This window comes from Uranotaenia lowii, chromosome 2 (genome assembly GCF_029784155.1).
Source record: "Uranotaenia lowii strain MFRU-FL chromosome 2, ASM2978415v1, whole genome shotgun sequence".
Taxonomy (NCBI): Eukaryota; Metazoa; Arthropoda; class Insecta; order Diptera; family Culicidae; genus Uranotaenia; species Uranotaenia lowii.
The window spans coordinates 408,393,875-408,411,415 of record NC_073692.1 but is presented as its reverse complement, the minus strand read 5'-3'; the positions used below and the strand labels follow the sequence as shown (position 1 = coordinate 408,411,415).

Below are 17,541 nucleotides of genomic sequence, written 5' to 3'. Positions count from 1 at the left end.
AGCAGCATCACAGGTACAGCTGGAGCAGAGCGCATTCGGTTCCTTCTTGTCATCTTTGGCAGGAGCTTCGGTTGGCTTTTCTGTGGAGGCGTTCTGGAAGGGAAGCAATGAAAAGTAAAATATTTACCAAATTTCATGAAAACATTATGATGAAACATTAGAAATTTTAAAAATAATAAGCTTTTGCTTGTCGAACAAACATGACTAAAGGGTGATACGGTCCAGATTTGGTCAATATCAACTTGACGTATTTCTTTCAATTTTGCATTTAAAAACCCTGAACACCCCTCATTTTGAAGGTGTGTGTGTGTGTGTGTGTGTGTGTGTGTGTGTGTGTGTGTGTGTGTGTGTGTGTGTGTGTGTGTGTGTGTGTGTGTGTGTGTGTGTGTGTGTGTGTGTGTGTGTGTGTGAGTGTGTGTGTGCGTGTGCGTGTGTGTGTGTGTGTGTGTGTGTGTGTGTGTGTGTGTGTGTGTGTGTGTGTGTGTGTGTGTGTGTGTGTGTGTGTGTGTGTGTGTGTGTGTGTGTGTGTGTGTGTGTGTGTGTGTGTGTGTGTGTGTGTGTGTGTGTGTGTGTGTGTGTGTGTGTGTGTGTGTGTGTGTGTGTGTGTGTGTGTGTGTGTGTGTGTGTGTGTGTGTGTGTGTGTGTGTGTGTGTGTGTGTGTGTGTGTGTGTGTGTGTGTGTGTGTGTGTGTGTGTGTGTGTGTGTGTGTGTGTGTGTGTGTGTGTGTGTGTGTGTGTGTGTGTGTGTGTGTGTGTGTGTGTGTGTGTGTGTGTGTGTGTGTGTGTGTGTGTGTGTGTGTGTGTGTGTGTGTGTGTGTGTGTGTGTGTGTGTGTGTGTGTGTGTGTGTGTGTGTGTGTGTGTGTGTGTGTGTGTGTGTGTGTGTGTGTGTGTGTGTAATGTTGATCCTTTTTGGTTTTGGAATTCTCTCTTCAGTTGTCAAAATGCCGTCCAAGGAAGAGGAGCAGCGTATCCAAATTTTGCTCGCGCATCGCGAAAATCCCACCTACTTGCACGCAAAGCTGGCAATATCGCTATAAGTTGGCAAACCAACAGTTACAAATGTAATTAAAGTGTTTAGGGATCGTTTGTCGACAGCCAGGAAGTCTGGATCGGGAGGAAATCGAAAACCGGAAGCCGCTGAGACGACGAAGAGAGTTGCCGGTAGTTTCAAGTGAAACCCTAACCTCTCTCTCCGAGATGCCGCAAATAAGCTGGGTGTATCGTCTACAACCGTGCATCGAGCCAAAAAACGAGCCGGACTATCGACTTACAAGAAGGTAGTTACTCCAAATCGCGATTATAAACAAAATACGACGGCCAAAGCGCGATCCCGGAGGCTGCACACGACGATGCTGACGAAGTTTGACTGCGTGGTAATGGACGACGAAACCTACGTCAAAGCCGACTACAAGCAGCTTCCGAGACAGGAGTTTTATACGGCAAAAGGAAGGAGGAAGGTAGCAGATATTTTCAAGCACATGAAACTGTCAAAGTTCGCGAAGAAATATCTGGTTTGGCAAGCCATCTGTACCTGTGGCTTGAAAAGCAGCATTTTCATAGCTTTCGGGACTGTCAACTAAGAAATTTACGTGAAAGAATGTTTGAATAAACGTCTGCTGTCTTTTCCTGAAGATACTGTTGTTCCGTACTGTTTTGGCCGGATTTGACATCTTGCCATTACGGTAAGTGGATTCCATACAAAACGGAATGAGTTCCCATACATTATTACTGTGGAAAACATACGTAAATCGTTTATGAGTGAAGGAAAGAGATTGAACCGAGAGTTGAATATCTTTAAGTTTATCTTTAGTTTCAATGTAATGAAAAGAAATATCATGCTAACAATTACAGGGAAGTTCAATGTCAATCAGACGATTCAAAAAGATTCTCAGAATCATGGTCTCCAATTTTCATTCGATCATTTGAATCTGGAATGCTTTCGAAGTTCACAATCGAATAACTTTTTTTTTGTTGCCAAATGAAAATTTATAAGTTTTAGGTGAAAGACAGCGAACAAAGCATTCAGACCGGTCTGCATACAGTCAAAAGAAATTGTTTGCTACCATTTTCATGTTCATGTTGAAAATCATTATTAGACAATTTAATTAAAAAAACATTTTTTTTTAATTTAATCAGCAAAACTTATAACAATGAAATGAATATCAAGTTTCTTTTTGAAATAGTTAATATTCACCAAAAAAATTAGATTGAAGAAAAAAAAATTAAAAATACAATTTTCATTTTCGTTTGAAATAGAAGATCTTGATTTTCGTTTTAAACTCATCAGGTGCACGTTAGCAATCATTAAAGTCATCATCATTTGAAACACCAGCCAATTGCAATTGAAAACATCGTAAACAAACGTACAGTAGTAAGCTTTGGCCTTTCATTTGAAAGATTTTTGTGTTGTGACAGTGAAAATTGAAGACGCTGCTTAGAATGATAACAATAAGGTTCAACCGCCCACACGTTTCTTTGACTTTACCAGAGGCAATAAATTTGATTAAATATTTGTTCAAATTTTCACTTATGTTACACACTTTTAAGTATGAGATTTGAATTTATTTTCGAAATGTGACGTTAGGTCACTCTTTAAAAGACGGAAGTGACCTTCGGAATGTGTGGATGTGGTAATTGACATGGATGGTGTTCTGTGATTGTTCAGAACTGGTCGGTGGTGTGTAGTATAGTTTTGTTATCTTACTATAAGGTATGTGTTGTTAGCAGTTAACAATTAGTTAGTCATTTTGAACTTCTTTTTTTATTTCTCACGATGTTTGTAACGTGGTTACATTTCTGTATATATAAATAACGTTTAAAATCGAATATAAGACTTTTCTGTAAATATTATTATATAAGTTCACGTTAATTATTTATTGTTATTGTTCATCAATATTGTGCCGTTCTCATGAAATGATCAGTCGACATGCTTTCCGTAATTTTGCTAATGCCATACCATCTGTTGTTCAAGATTTCATGCAAGCCTTTATTCTACTTTCGCATACAACATCCGCTTTCATGACTTAAGTGATCGAGTGTCACCTCTCGAGATTCTTCTCAGAGATCCGAATATGTTCGGTAATGAAAGGGGCAGTTGGCTTGTTGTGGAAGACACAAGGAGATTCCCAATGTCATGCCGAGAGCATAGCTGGTGTACCCGAACTCAGGTTCGAAAGTTCGTTGACCGGATTCGTAGGTCATCGGATTTCCCTTCCAAAGGTCAAAGGCAGGGTTGCCACATGAAAATCTGTACCGCTCATCGAAAAAATCTTTTTCATCTGTACCGAAAACTCTAAAATCTGTACCAAAATCTGTACCGAAGAAAATAAAGTTCTGCATTCAATATGTTGATATGTGAAGATTTGGTTTCCTTATTTTTAATCTTAAAAAAGATAGATACTTTATTGCACATAGTTCATTTTTTTAGTTATACACTTTTTGTGAACTCATTGAATCATTTTTACTTTCTCTCTTTAAAAAAACTGACTTTCAAAAATATTTTTCACAACAAGCACTTCCTAATGTTCATGATGTTGATACATAGTTTTATTAAAACGATTTTAGCGTCATATTTAATAGGACATTTTTCGATCCGCCGTTTAACCTTAAATAACTTTTCGTTCTAAGGATAGTGTCCAATGTGTCATCATTTAGACGATTGACAACTTTGGTTTTATTGGCATTTAAAGCTTAGTTCTTTTAGAAATGGGACACTTTCCATTGCTGACAGTTCATTAACTAGTACCGTAAAACGGGGTAACATTGATCACCGGGGTAGCTTTGATCAACATGACATTTTGCCACATAATCATCTATAACTTAGTCTGTAGTTTGAATTTTTGAAAACTGTTTTCTACATTTGAAAGCCTATTTATTGAGTATCAAGAAGGGAAAATTTGGTTTTTATTTGAATTTTTTTTTATGTTAGTAATAATGTTACTTTGATTTATCGGCCTAGCGGTGAAAAGTGATGTCCTTTTTAGTAGGGACATCTAAAGATTATGAAATTTTTTATATAGATGGATAGAAGGTTAGAAGAAATGAAAGATGGTGAAAATGAGCGGGTAGAATTTGTCTAGAAGCATTACCATCACATACCACATTTTTGTTCCTCACGAGCCTACTACTATGAAGTGGTAGATACAGATAGAGTTGCATCTACCACCACACATTAGTAGGCTTAGCGTGGTCCGCCCCACAAGCGAGAACTTGTAGTGCGGACGAACAAAAAGATGGTATGTGATCGCTCAGATAAGCTCCCTTTAACTCAGAAACGCATCTATCGATGTTTAAGTCTTCTCAGTTTGTTATCTTCGCATTCGTTACATGCGGGGTTTGCATGCGAAACGGTACGGTCGATAGTCTGATAGTGACCAACCACCGATGCTATGATGTCGTGTTTTTATTTCTTTTTGGCCAAAGTTATTATTTAATTTTATGAAGAGATTAACCACCGTAATTTTTGTTTGTTACTTTGATTTATCGGCCCAGCGGTGAAAAGTGATGTCCTTTTTAGTAGGGACATCTGAAGATTATGAAATTTTTTATATAGATGGATAGAAGGTTATAATAATGTAATTTCAAAATCCAAAAATATCTATTTTTTCCAAGGCTTGCAAAAAAGCAGCTTTTCTGATGAACTAAATATAATTTAGAAGCAAACGGGATGTTGAAAATGAAAGAACAACTATTTTTCTTTGTATTTGTACAGTTTAAGTGCTATTTTTATAGTCATTTAATGATAATTTTTTGATATTTAAAAAATAAGGACATTTTCCAAGAGTAAGCCAGTATTCGACAAATGGATAGAAACCCTATAAAATCGTTATCTTTGAGGAAAAAATGAAAATATAAATAGAAGGAGGGCCTAGGGGAATGTGTGAAGGTAAAATTTCACTTGTGTTTTGAAGTTCAAACTATTTAGCAATAATTATAATTTTTGCCTCTAAATGTAGGCAGCATCATAGTCATTTTTTCGGTTATAAATATTTTTAAAATAAAACGTTAAAAATCAAGGTTGAATAGATAAACTAGCATTAGTAAATATTCTGAAGGTGTTTTTTATCCTTTATGATAAATTCGTTAAAACCGTCAGAACAGAGACTGATCAATGTCACCCCAAAGCATCAAATTTTGAACAAAGACGAAAACGATTTTTAAATCAAATTAAAAGTAGTCTAATAAATTTCACATTCATTGGAGTCCAGTACTGGTTTTAAAAATATAAAACATGCCACATTCCCCTTAACAGAAAAAATAATCGAAATATATTGAAAAAAGTGATCAATCTTACCCCGGATTACGGTAATTGAAAATTGTGGCAGGATTTTGTTGCCTGTACAAATTACTAACTGACCTTTTTTCAATATTTTTTTATTAACGCTGTTTCAATAAACTGGATAAAAGCAAATGTAGATACTTTTTTCAATTTTTAAAAGATAAAAATTTGTACAAATCTGTACCAAATTTTGAAAATCTGTCATCTGTACGAACAGATTCTGTACCAAAAATGAGCTCAAAAATCTGTACCTGTCTAGATAAATCTGTACATGTGGCACCCATGGTCAAAGGATTTTCCTACTTGCGACCTAACTGAGGATCCACGGAACGAAGCTCGATCACTTTGATCCAGACCGTGGTTTAGGCTAAAGCGAGGACTTCCATTTTTGTTTTGTTTCGCGAATTGTCTAGTAAAAGTAAAAGTTCACGTGAAGTATCTTGAGAGTTAGGTGTTAGTTGTTCTGTTCCTTTTCCCATTATAGCTAGACTGATTAGGCTAGGAATTAGTGTAGGTAAAAATTCAACTGAATTCTGTGTGTGAACTGTGTGTGTTAATTCTTGTGGAAATATCGTCCGACATTTTATTATATAGGGAGCCAACACCACAACCGTTCTAGCGATTTATAAGCCCAATCGGAACCTCGTTAATCCAGCCACGGGAGGCTTCAAAGTTTGCCCGACGAAGCCACGTCGGAAGCGGAACCGTCCGTCACCACACGGTTTTCGGCTGCCGGTACGCCAAACACCCGCCCAACTAAAATTCACCACCTGAATCGTCGAAGAATCGTCATCATCATAACCATGTAAGGTCCCGCAACTCCAACAACAACAACAACAGCAGTAAGTTTTTTCCGGACAAAGAGCCAGATCGCTCTGCTTTAACGGCATTGAGCCATACGAATTCGTGAGTATGAGATCCGAAATATATATGCGCATATAAATATTCTCGCCCCTTGAAACATTTAAATCACACACAGTTTTGGAAACTTTCGAACTAACAGTTTCCCAGTTGAGAAGCTTCGTCAATTAAAGCGTATTCTCATTAATTAACAGAAAAACCGCACAACAGATAGGGAAAGCAAAAGAAAGGAACAAATAGAGACAAACATGTAAATAGAAACCAACAACAAGATCTAAAAATACATTTATAAAAACAGAAACACAAATGTAGTCAATTAATAAAAGTTTCCAACATGTACATAGTTCTTCAAAATAAATGTATTTAATTATTCTGTTTCTCAAGTTTATGTTGTTGTAATTAGATTCCGCTTCCCCCTGAACAATAGCGTCTGGTTCGAAAAGGTTTTTTACGTCCTTTGTCCGCTTAGCTTATAGTTTTCTTTCTTGATGTTTTGTTATTTATTTTACTCCGGGTTGAACTGCTCGGGAAAACAGTTCCCTAGCTTACGCCTCCATCACGGGAAGGAAAAACTTGTTAGAGTGAGTTCAACCCATGACGAGATGCGCAAGAGAGTACCGTAAACTGGGGGAACTTTGATCAGCGGGGTAACTTTGATCAACATGAAATTTTTGCAGATAATCATCATTAACTAATGCCATATTCGTTTTCATCCTGGTGGTGCACTGGTTGTGCACCAAGTGCTGTCAAAACGTTTTTTTTATATGAAGATGACAGCAGTTGGTGCACAACCATCTTTCCACCAAATGAAAACGAATACGGCATAAGTATAAAGTTAAAATATCTGAAAACTGTTTACTACGTTTGAAAGCCTGTAAATTGAATTACAAATAAGCTAAATTTGGTTTGTTTAAGAAGATTTCTTATATTACTTAAAATATAATTTTAAAATCTTAAAATATCTGGTTTTTTGAAGGCTCACAAACAAACATCTCTCCTGATCAAATGTAAGCATTTAGGAGCAAATGGGTTGTTTAATGTGAAAGTTCAACTTTTTTCTTGGTTAAGTTTTGGTTTAAGTGTTGTTTTTATGGTCATTTGATGATAATTTTTGGATATTGATAAAAAACGGTCATTTTCCATGAAAAAGCCCCTATAGAAAAAATGGCTAAAAACCCTATCATATGGTTTAGTTTGAAGAAAAAACAACATGGGAACAGTACGAGGACTTAGGGAATTGCACGAAGGTAAAATTTTATTTGTTTTTGAGGCCAAAAAATATTGAAAAATGTTTATAATTTTTGCCCCTAAATGTATGCAACAACATTGTCCATCTTTCGAGTATATTTGTTTTTGAAAGAAAACGTTAAAAATTCAATTAAGTCCAAACAAAAAATTACTGTTTTCGATGTTTTGAGCCTTCTGTGCTTAATGCCATCAAAATAATAAATTATAATATGTTGAGATACGTAAAAACCATAGTGATCAAAGTTACCGAAATCTGGTTTTGTAATAAACAATTAGTTATAACCACCAATGTCGTTTGAATTTACTGCAATCATAATGATCATGTTTTATACTCCTCACCTCAGTTAGGGTTTTAAAGCTATTAGGTATTACGAAAAAGCAACCCTTTCCAAAATATTGAAAAATGAATGAAAAAAGTGATCAAAGATCCCCCAGTTTACGGTACTTTTCGAGCGGATAGAACAACGGTTTGCGTTCCAGCTATCCTTTTGGCACGACGGTGCAACTGGCGCGTAAATCACTCGTTTGATGAAAGCGGAATTTGTATGGGAGAGGCTGAATCCTCACGCGCGAAATCGCACATGTTACATGTTTTGTAGTCGTCTGACTTTGAAAATTAACGTTGTATAATGTCGTTATTAATTCATTTACTAAAGGGGTTCCATTATGTCTAAGTTCTGTTTAACCCTCCAAAGCCGTTCGGGTCAATATGACCCGAAGCGCACATCTCAAACATCTTTATCATCATTCCAATATACTGATGAACTGGTAGTTTTGACAGACCAAGTATGTTCTATGAAAATAATGATCAAATTAACGCCAAAAAACTAAAATTTGAGTTTTTAAAATCGGTTCATTGGGAAATGAAATACAGCTAAGCAAAGCAAAAACTGGATGTCGTTTTTTTAAAGTAAGACTTTTTTTCTACCGGAAGATCTGTCATAGCGGTAAAAACTTTCATTGGACCCCAACATATATATATACATTGTCGGATAGATGGATTCTTGACAATTTCAAACATCAATGAAATAATTAAATACAGAAAAGCTGTCAGAAGTTATGAGTATTTTAAAAATAAAATTTATTTTTCGGACTTTTAAGTTTCTGGACCAGTTTCTGAAATCCTGGTAATACATATCGACTTTATTTTGAAATGTTGAGTAATTAGAATAAATTACCTACACAATGAATATAATATCATCAAAATCGGTTAACATTTACAGCCAGGAGAACAAAATCAAATTACAACGCATATTTCCCCGAAACGGATATTTAGCGAACGGCTTTGGAAGGTTAAAATTAACAGTTTAAATATAACTTTGGAGTAAATTGGTTTTTTCCCTTTCACTTTTACATTGATAAAAAAAATAAATTCCAGTCAATCGTAGACCAGAGATCCAATTCTACTAATAAGTAGTCTCGATCTTTTGATCGAAGACTACTTATTAGTAGGATTGTTCGATTTTAACAAAGGGAGCTACTTTACGCATAAAAATGCTTGAAACTTTAATGAAGGTACTTACAACATCAAAAGCTGCTGACGGGAATTTCGCAATAACCAATTTTATTTTGAGTGCATATATCGACCAGATGCCAAACAGATGCACTGTTGTTGGATATATGAAAATTTTATTAAAATATCTTCAACTCACAAAGAAACGTTAAAATTGGAAAAGATCGAAAGATCGAATCGAAATTAAACCGATTCAATCGATCTTTTCCTGGCTAAAGGATCGATCCAAAAAAATCGAAAATCTGAGTTAAATTGATTGATTTTCCAAATATCGATCCAAGATCGAACAATCCAACTTATTAGCCTCAGCCAGGGATGCCAGGTGTTGAGGAGTAAAAATCTGGGCAATTTTGAAAAAAAGTCTGTGTTTGTCTGTGCACAGGGAAGATCACAAATTTGATACTAAATAAGACATTTCAGGGTGCGTGTGAGCGGGGGGGGGGGGGGGGGGGGAGGGGGGATGTGGTTTCCTGTGGTATTCAGGTTATTATCGCGCTAAGAACACTGTTTCCTACCACGTATCATACTTATTAAAAAAAAAAGAATAGGTAATGAATGCTTGGTGAAATACCAATGAATACAAGCGAGATTTCAGTCTAATCTGGCACTTACGGATAAAATCCGATGCATAAATCTTGGTTTCATCACTCAATTTTGAAAATCTGTAAAATCTGGGCATTCCCAGCAAAAATCTGGGCAAAATCTGTGTCTGACCAATATCTGGACGAAGGGTCAAAAGTCTTGGTTTTACAGACAAATCTGGGCACCTGGCAACCCAGGCCTCAGCACAGACTGATTTGGGATAACTTTGAACACTTTTTCCCGTCTTTTGCGAAGTTTTCGATAGAATCTGCAGGTTTTACATGTTTTCTCAAATGCGATTTGGTAAGGGCCCAAAGAGTTTCAATCGGTCTCGCTTGAGGACAGTTTGGTAGATTAATCCCGTCGGCCCGATTGCCATCAATTTTTCAGGGATTGAAAAATAGCTACACCCAAAATTCAGCCTCTGTGCCAATGGCGTGTAATCAATCACATAGCATCATTAGTACACGAAGATAACGCGACCGGTGCTGATTCGATTTGCATCCACCGGCACTAACCTCTTAGAGCGACCGAATTGCGTATGTCTGAAAGAAACAAAATAAAAACGTTTTCACGTCCCTCCCTATCGCATCACAAGACGAAAAAGGATGGAAATAAATATCGGCCAACACCAGGCAGCCAGCGAACCGAGCACTGTGCGTGTGAATGTAGCAAAAGCAACAAAAAAACATTCCTTCAATTCAATTCACCGGCAAACAACCACGGCTAAGCTGTGCGTGTGTATGTAGCAAAAGCAACAAGAATATATTCCTTCAATTCACCGGCAAACAAGCTCCGGCCAAGCTGCCCGGCTTTAGCAGCTGTGTATATGTAGCGTGTGTATGTAATAGCAGGCAGTAAGCAAAGCACAGTTCTCATTCAATGGGTTTCCCGTTTCCTTCACTCCCGTTCCCTTTCCCGTTTCCATCGAAAGACAAATGAATACCTTGAAAGGAGGCCAAACGCCGGGAAGCCACTGTCGTGCGTTTCTTTTGTGATTGATCGGTGGCAGAATGCCTATGACAAATATCCCTCTTCCTGCATGAAGCTCAAATAGTACACTGGTTAAGATGTCGGTCTGGCAAGACCATATGGTTGGTAATTTGAGTTCGATTCTCCCTACGGGCGCTGTGGTTTATATTGTTATTTTCTTGTTTCTGGGATGAATTATCCAATAGGAACGAAATCCCATAAAATGTTTTTCTTGTTTCGCTTGAATGTAGTGGTCATGCATCATTTTAGTTGGGAGCCGAGTCCTTATGCCAGTTACGGTTTTTCAAACATACCGTCTTCGGCACAGTGCACATTTCAGGGCATTATCGGCACAGAGATTTGCTAAATAGGCATTGGATTTTTGCAACCTCTTCTATGGGTGTATTAAACTTCATTTTACCATTTTATTCGTATTTTGTTTACAGTCCATACGCAAACACCTGCACCTTGGCCTTAATCCCGGTCATAAGGATTCTGCACAACCTGTGAATCAACCGTTTTTTTTTTGCATGTAAACCCATACTTTCTTCAGTTCCTCGACTGTCTTCACCACCTTAGGTCGTTTAAGAAGGTGCTGCTTCATAATCGCCCAGTACTTCTCGATGGGGTTGAGCTACGGAGTGTTTGGAGAGTTGAACATTTTCGGCACGAAATTGACCTTATTGACCGAATACCACTTGAGCACGTCCTTGAAGTAGTGGCATGAGGCCAAATCCGGCCAGAAGATTGTTGAGACGTTGTGGGCCTTCAGGAGAGGAAGCAGCCGCTTCTGGAGGCACTTTTTCGTTCATCGTGTAGTGGGTCACGAAAGGTGCACTCCGCTTCCCGCACGTGCAGATGGCTTGCCAAACAACGAATTTATTAGCAAATTTGGACACCTTCTGATTGCAGACATGCTCCGGAACGCTGAATTTATCCTTGGTCGTGAAAAACTGGTTGCCGGGTATCTGTATGAAGTCTGCCTTCACATATGTTTCGTCGTCCATGATGCAGCATTAAACTTTCGTCAGCATGTTGAGGTACAACTTTCTGGCACCGGTTTTAGGGCCCATTCAAATATTACGTAACGCTTTTAGGGAGGAGGGGGTATAGCAGTTTGTTATGCTTTGTGGATTTTGCTTAGAAATTTTGAGACGAATGTGTTACGTAGGGGAGAGGGGGGTTTGAAAATGCTCAAAAATTGCGTTACGTAATATTTGAACGGCCCCTTAGCGGATTGGTTTTGCTTCTCGTTGCGATTAGGGGCCTTTTGTACCTTGAAATTTTGAAGCCCAGCCTTAGTTTTGCATTTCTGGACAAAACTTCGGCTTAGGTGCAGGTTCTCAGCCACATCCTGAACTAAGGCGTTCGGGTTTCGGTTGAAGGCCCCAACTACGCGGTTGTGATTTTTGCTGTTGTATGGAATACTTTTTCCTTCATTTCTGGACTTCCGATCGGTGGTATATCGTTCCTCGAACCGCTTAATCACTCGCGACACCGCGGAATTCTCGATTCCCAACGTATTAACGATGGAACGATGCGAGAGATAATTGTTCTCGATTTAATGCGCAAGATTTTATCACGCACGAGCTGTTCTTTCGACTCCATTTCCGCTAGTTTTGATCAGATGACTTTAAAACAATGCACTGTGAACTAAATCCACCCAAATTTTCATTAAATTCTACCCAACGGTTAAAAAGTTTGAGAGATTTCAAAGTGTGGCAATTTCATCGTGGACACCCTTTACACCATTTGAGAACGATATTTTGGAGCTTTTTCGGGGAAAAGCTTCTAAGTATTTTCACGAAAATTATGAAAGTGAAGCTCACGATATACAGAGTTTTAAGTTGAACTGTAAACAACAACACCTAAATAGTAGAAATCAGCAGTTTAAACGTCATCCGGAATGAGCAGTGTTGTTTCATAATGAGGCTTTGACATAATGGGACACCCTATATGGTGTTGAGACCAACCCCGGGTATATTCTCAAGCGGGTGCCTAATTAAACACTAGTTTAGTAGGTCGAATGGACGTTAAACCGTTTGAATCACATCCGGTGTGGGTGAATAAGGGGGAAGGCTCAATCTGACGTCCTTCACACGTTGAAAAGACAATCTATAGACTAAAAGTGCTGAATCAAAAAAAAGGTAAATTAGAACTAAAATGATTCATTTTCAGTGTTGTAACCGTTGATGATTCCAATCCTATTATTAAATGTAGGTAATTTGTATCATTTTGATTTTTCCTTTTGTGTCCTCGAATAGGCATTTAAAAAATTGATTCCATGTAGGTTTATCAACAAAGTTCGATGGAAAAAAACTTAACCACTTCAACGGCATGGTTCAATTTTCAATCCACAGGAAACATTTTGTTAGATGCGGTTACAGTTAATTTGATTCATCGCACCGATTTCAGACCAGGCGCGAATAAAATCACATTTCTCAGAACGAATTTCCTTCTAAAACTGTATGTAGGTATCCGTATCACACACCTCGTTCAATAAAATGAAGAGGAGAAAAAACACACTTATCGGCGGCCAAGTTGAGCAATATCGGTCCATAGATATCTTATCAGCGTGCTGTTATCAAGTGCCTAACTTTGCATTCGATTCCGGCTCGGGGTGCGGGAGTCCACACAAAGTTTGCTCGCTCGGCAATCCATAATGATTCGACATTGAAAACTTTGAAATACATCGGTAATTTGCGCGGAATTTAAGCTTTTGAATCATACGTTTTTGGGGGGGAGGAACTTACTTCCTTTTTGTCGTTGGAGTTTTGTTTTTCATCTGCTGCCAGGACCAGTCCCAGACAAACGACTAGAATGAGCACGTTTCTTAGGATCTTCATCTTGTTTTTCTTCTCTTGAATCACTGAATCACTCGAACCATCACTGGTCTAATCACTCTCGATATAATCGTCGCTCTACGACGCAAATCACGACGCTCGGAATTAAAATGTAATTGTCGCTAATTAAAGGAGTATTTTTTTCACTGCCACAATGCGGTTGCTGATGAGGGTGATTCACTTGGCAAATAAAACTGTTGCTGGAATCCAAATCTTCCTCCCCTGGAGAAGACGAGGGGACACTTAAGGTGGGGGACACCTTCACTTTCGCTCGCCGGACTTGGTAAACGTACTACCGACAACGCGTTCCTCCGCAGAAATGAGCGTCCGGTGCCAAACGGTTGCACTATACCTGCAGTTGGACCGGGCCGCAGAAGTGCCTGGTACTACTGATAAGTATCGGGGTGGCATCGTGGTCTTATCTTATCTGGTGCCGATGATGGTGCGTCGTCAAGCCGTTATCCGGACAGAAGAAACGGGGGGAACACCTTTGCCACCACCTTCTGACGGTCGCCATGTACCACGATAGCTGAGCGACGAATGATGGCTAAGTTTCCACACACGCCGCTGGAGATTCACGACTAGTAATATTTAGGTCGGCAGTAGAAACACTTCAGCAGAGCACATCCCCCGAATGCACCAGAAGAATAACAAACTCTTTTGTGAAAGATCTTCACGTCAGTTGAGAATTCTGTGCACGCGCCCCGTTTCCAAACAGTAATCTCGATCTAAGCAATCACTGGCCAAACTACTATGCAGCCGTTTATTTCGACGCACAACTGCATCTCAGATGTTCTTGAACTGAAGTCTAATCGCGCGCGCAAAAAAATTGAAACGGCAAGGCAAGGCAATTGATTAGCGTACGCGCGCGCCTCTCGGTGTAAGTACTTATTCCAGCGACGGATGGCGATCGTCTTGCTGATCAACTGAATCGGAGCGTTTCTGCTGAAGTTTGAACGTCGTCGTCATCGACGACGTAGTTTGCCTACATTTGAAATTGTACAGACACTCACTATTTTTACCCATATATTCAATGAGACCACAGCTGCGCTGTTTTGGTTTTGCAAACTTGGACTGGAGACGCCGCTACGCGACGCCTCAGGGGCCAGTTTTCAAGGCCAACTAGTTACAATTTTTCCGGCCCTCAACTGTTGTCGGTGACGTTTGACAGTCAGGCGGCAAATAGGGATTTCACTTAATTAGGCGTCCATGTAGTCGCGATGCTTGATGCGCGGAAACTAAACTGTAAGTAGTTGTTGTTGTTGCGGTTAACCAACTTTGCTGGCGATCGACCTATCGATCGGATCGATAATCGTGCTGCCGTTGTTAATGCAGATACATTGAGAGAAGAATCGCCATTGATCAGAATGTGGGGAGCGTCAGATGCATTGTATTGTTAGAAGTTCGGGACCAGATAGGCAAAAAGTAGCGGGCAGCTGTTTCTAATGAGTTTACCGGACAATTCGTTGCCCCGCGTAGATGAGTCAGATAACCAGTCAGTCCCCCTTCAGACGATCAGTTCGATGGAAAACCGTTTGTTTGACACCCACTACGAATTCGTCAAATGTCATGATCGCGTATGAGCGCAACGAACGTCATCGAGTGTAGACGCTGGAGTCTGCACAAGAACCTAGAGAATTTTTTGCCGGTGCAAACCATGCATGGGTGTATTTGGGTTGGTTGTCGATTTTTTTTGGCACAACACTTGACTTTGGCCAAGGTTTCGGGCGGTTGTGTTTTTACGGCTTAGGTTGAGGCGTACGACGACTGACGGGTATTGGCGACTTGTAGAAACATAAAGCATGGATCATCTTAAATCTGGACGCATAAAAACGGGTCCATACCGGAGCTTTGTCAACGAAATAAAAATGATTGGTACTAAAATTTAGGTTTTTTATTGCACTTTACAGGAAAAATAATAAAAAAAATTATTCCGATGTTATTTTGATGAAATTTCGAAGTTTTCGATAGGGTGGAATTGAGGGCAGTTGGGTGGGTTGATGTCCTTTTCGACAAAATCCACCCCGTTGTCCCGATACCACTGTAGTACCTCTTTGCTGTAGTGGCAGCTTGCCAAATCAGGCGAAAACTTAACTGGTCCTTTGTGAGATCTAATGTACGGAAAAAAACTTATCGGCAAAAACGAATTTCAATTTGGCGGGGACATCACTGCAATGGCTTAATAAAATTTTTGGCCAGGAAGCCGCCCAAAATCCATCTTCACCCACGTTTTGTCATCCATGAGGATGCATCCGTCCGTTAGAATTTTGTTGTATAACTTCCGGACCCGTTCTTTGGCTTCTACATTCTTCTTCAATATCCGGTTTGGTTGCTTACTGCCTCGATAAGATCGTATTCTTTTGCGCAGACGAATCCTTTTGACGGTGCACCGGTCGGCATTGAATTTCTTGGCGATGTCATAGTCCGACTGCCCTGGGTTTGTCTTGATCGTTCTCAACACCTTCAAATGCAGTTTCCGATCCTTAGGTCCACTATAACGCTTGGTATGAACCTGCCGATCGATAGTATGCATCTCACGGAAACGTTTGAGAACGCTGTACATGGTCGATTTAACCATTTTTACAGATTTCGCGATATTTGAACCCGATAACGTTTTTGACGTGGGTGTCCAAAATTAATTTTCGTCTCGCGGCTTCCATCACGTGTAACTTTTTTGGAACAAAACGAATCATAATGAAATTTTCAGCACTGATAGAGGAAACATTCCAAAACAAAGCACTGTCACAACATTCCAGATCCGATAACAAGGCGTCCTTTAAAACAATTTTGACGGTTCGTTGATTGAAAAGGCTGGTAAATGGTGGATAATGTGCAACACGAGACCCCATAGTGGTCATATTACCTCTTATTCACAACTCCTATCTCTACCTCCCCGCGGTGCCGGCTGGGATGCGAGTAACTTAAGCGGAGATCGGGTACCCAACCCCGGTGGATGCTTTGGTCGCATACAGACTGAGAAGGTGGCCGCACGCGTCTGTTCCCCAGGTCAGGGGCGGCGTGCAACAACAACCGAGCGTCTGTTCGCCAGGTCAGGGGCGGCTCAAACAGCGTCTGTCTCGCAGCGAGCGGCTGAATTTATGAAATGCGGCTCCCGCCAGCTAAGTCCAAGATGGCAGCCCCATCGCGGGATAGGGACTTTAGGCTAACAACCTACTGCTCCCGATTGAAAGAATTGTTACGGAATCCGAAAGAAATGACCGACCTGGAACTTTGGCGACGACTTTTAGCATGAAAACACGGACATGAATTGGAACTTGGAACGTTTTAACCCTTGCCCAACAAGGCAAACTGGCACAACTTGCTAGAGAGGTTAGCCGCCTCAAGCTTGAAATTCTGGGACTGAGCGAAGTCCGTTGGCCTAACACTGGAGAACACAAGACACAGTCCGGGCAAGTACTACTTCACTCTGGCATACGAGGAGAAAATGCTACTCGGGAACGAGGAGTTGGTTTCCTGTTAAGCGAAACCTTACAATGGTCCAGTGCTATGCGCCAACTGACGTTGCCGATTTGCAGGAGAAAGAGCAGTTTTACAGTCAACTGAACAGCGTGGTAGAGAGAATTCCGAAGGGTGACATTCAAATCCATTTGGGCGACTTCAACGCAAAGATTGGCTCCGACAATCAAGACCTTGGGCGCATCACGGGGCGCCATGGCCTAGGACAGATGAGTGAAAACGGAGAGCTGTTTGTAAAATTTTGTGGCAACAACAACATGGTGATCGGTGGATCGCTCTTCCCCCATCGACCAGCACATAAGGTCACTTGGGTATCCCGAGATGGCCGAACAGAAAATCAAATTGACCACATCTGCATCAGTCGAAAATGGAGAAGGAGCCTTCTTGATGTCCGCAACAAGCGAAGCGCAGACATTGCATCTGACCATCACCTCGTCCTTGGCGAGATACGACTGAGAGTTGCGCGTGTCCAACGGCGCGAGGAGAAAGTCGGGTGTCGATACGATGTCCGCCGGTTGGAGAATCCAGAGGTGAAAAGGGCATACGTTGAACAGCTAGAATCCCGAGCCTCGGAGCTGCCGACAGACGGTACAGTCGAAGAACAGTGGTGTGGAATCAAGAATGCCTTTATCACGACGAGCCATGGATGGTACTCTCGGTAAAGTGTGTGGAAGTAGAAGTGAATGGATGTCGGATGAAACCTGGAGGATGGTCGATGATCGGAGAAAGGCGAAAGTTGGAATTGAGCAGGCATGTACCGGGTCAGC

At 40.3% G+C, this 17,541-nt stretch overlaps 1 protein-coding gene across 1 annotated transcript in view; it reads right to left on the bottom strand.

The window, feature by feature from the left end:
• LOC129744560 (leucine-rich repeat-containing protein 70) overlaps positions 1-14,442 on the bottom strand; it is a 51,823-nt gene extending 37,381 nt beyond the window's left edge. The window contains exons 1-2 of the mRNA XM_055737144.1: positions 13,208-14,442; positions 1-93 (exon numbers count right to left, since the gene is read on the bottom strand). Coding sequence (XP_055593119.1) covers positions 1-93; positions 13,208-13,300 — 186 coding nt within the window. The 5' untranslated portion in view covers positions 13,301-14,442. The remainder of the gene's footprint in view (positions 94-13,207) is intronic.
• Positions 14,443-17,541: the final 3,099 nt, after the last annotated feature.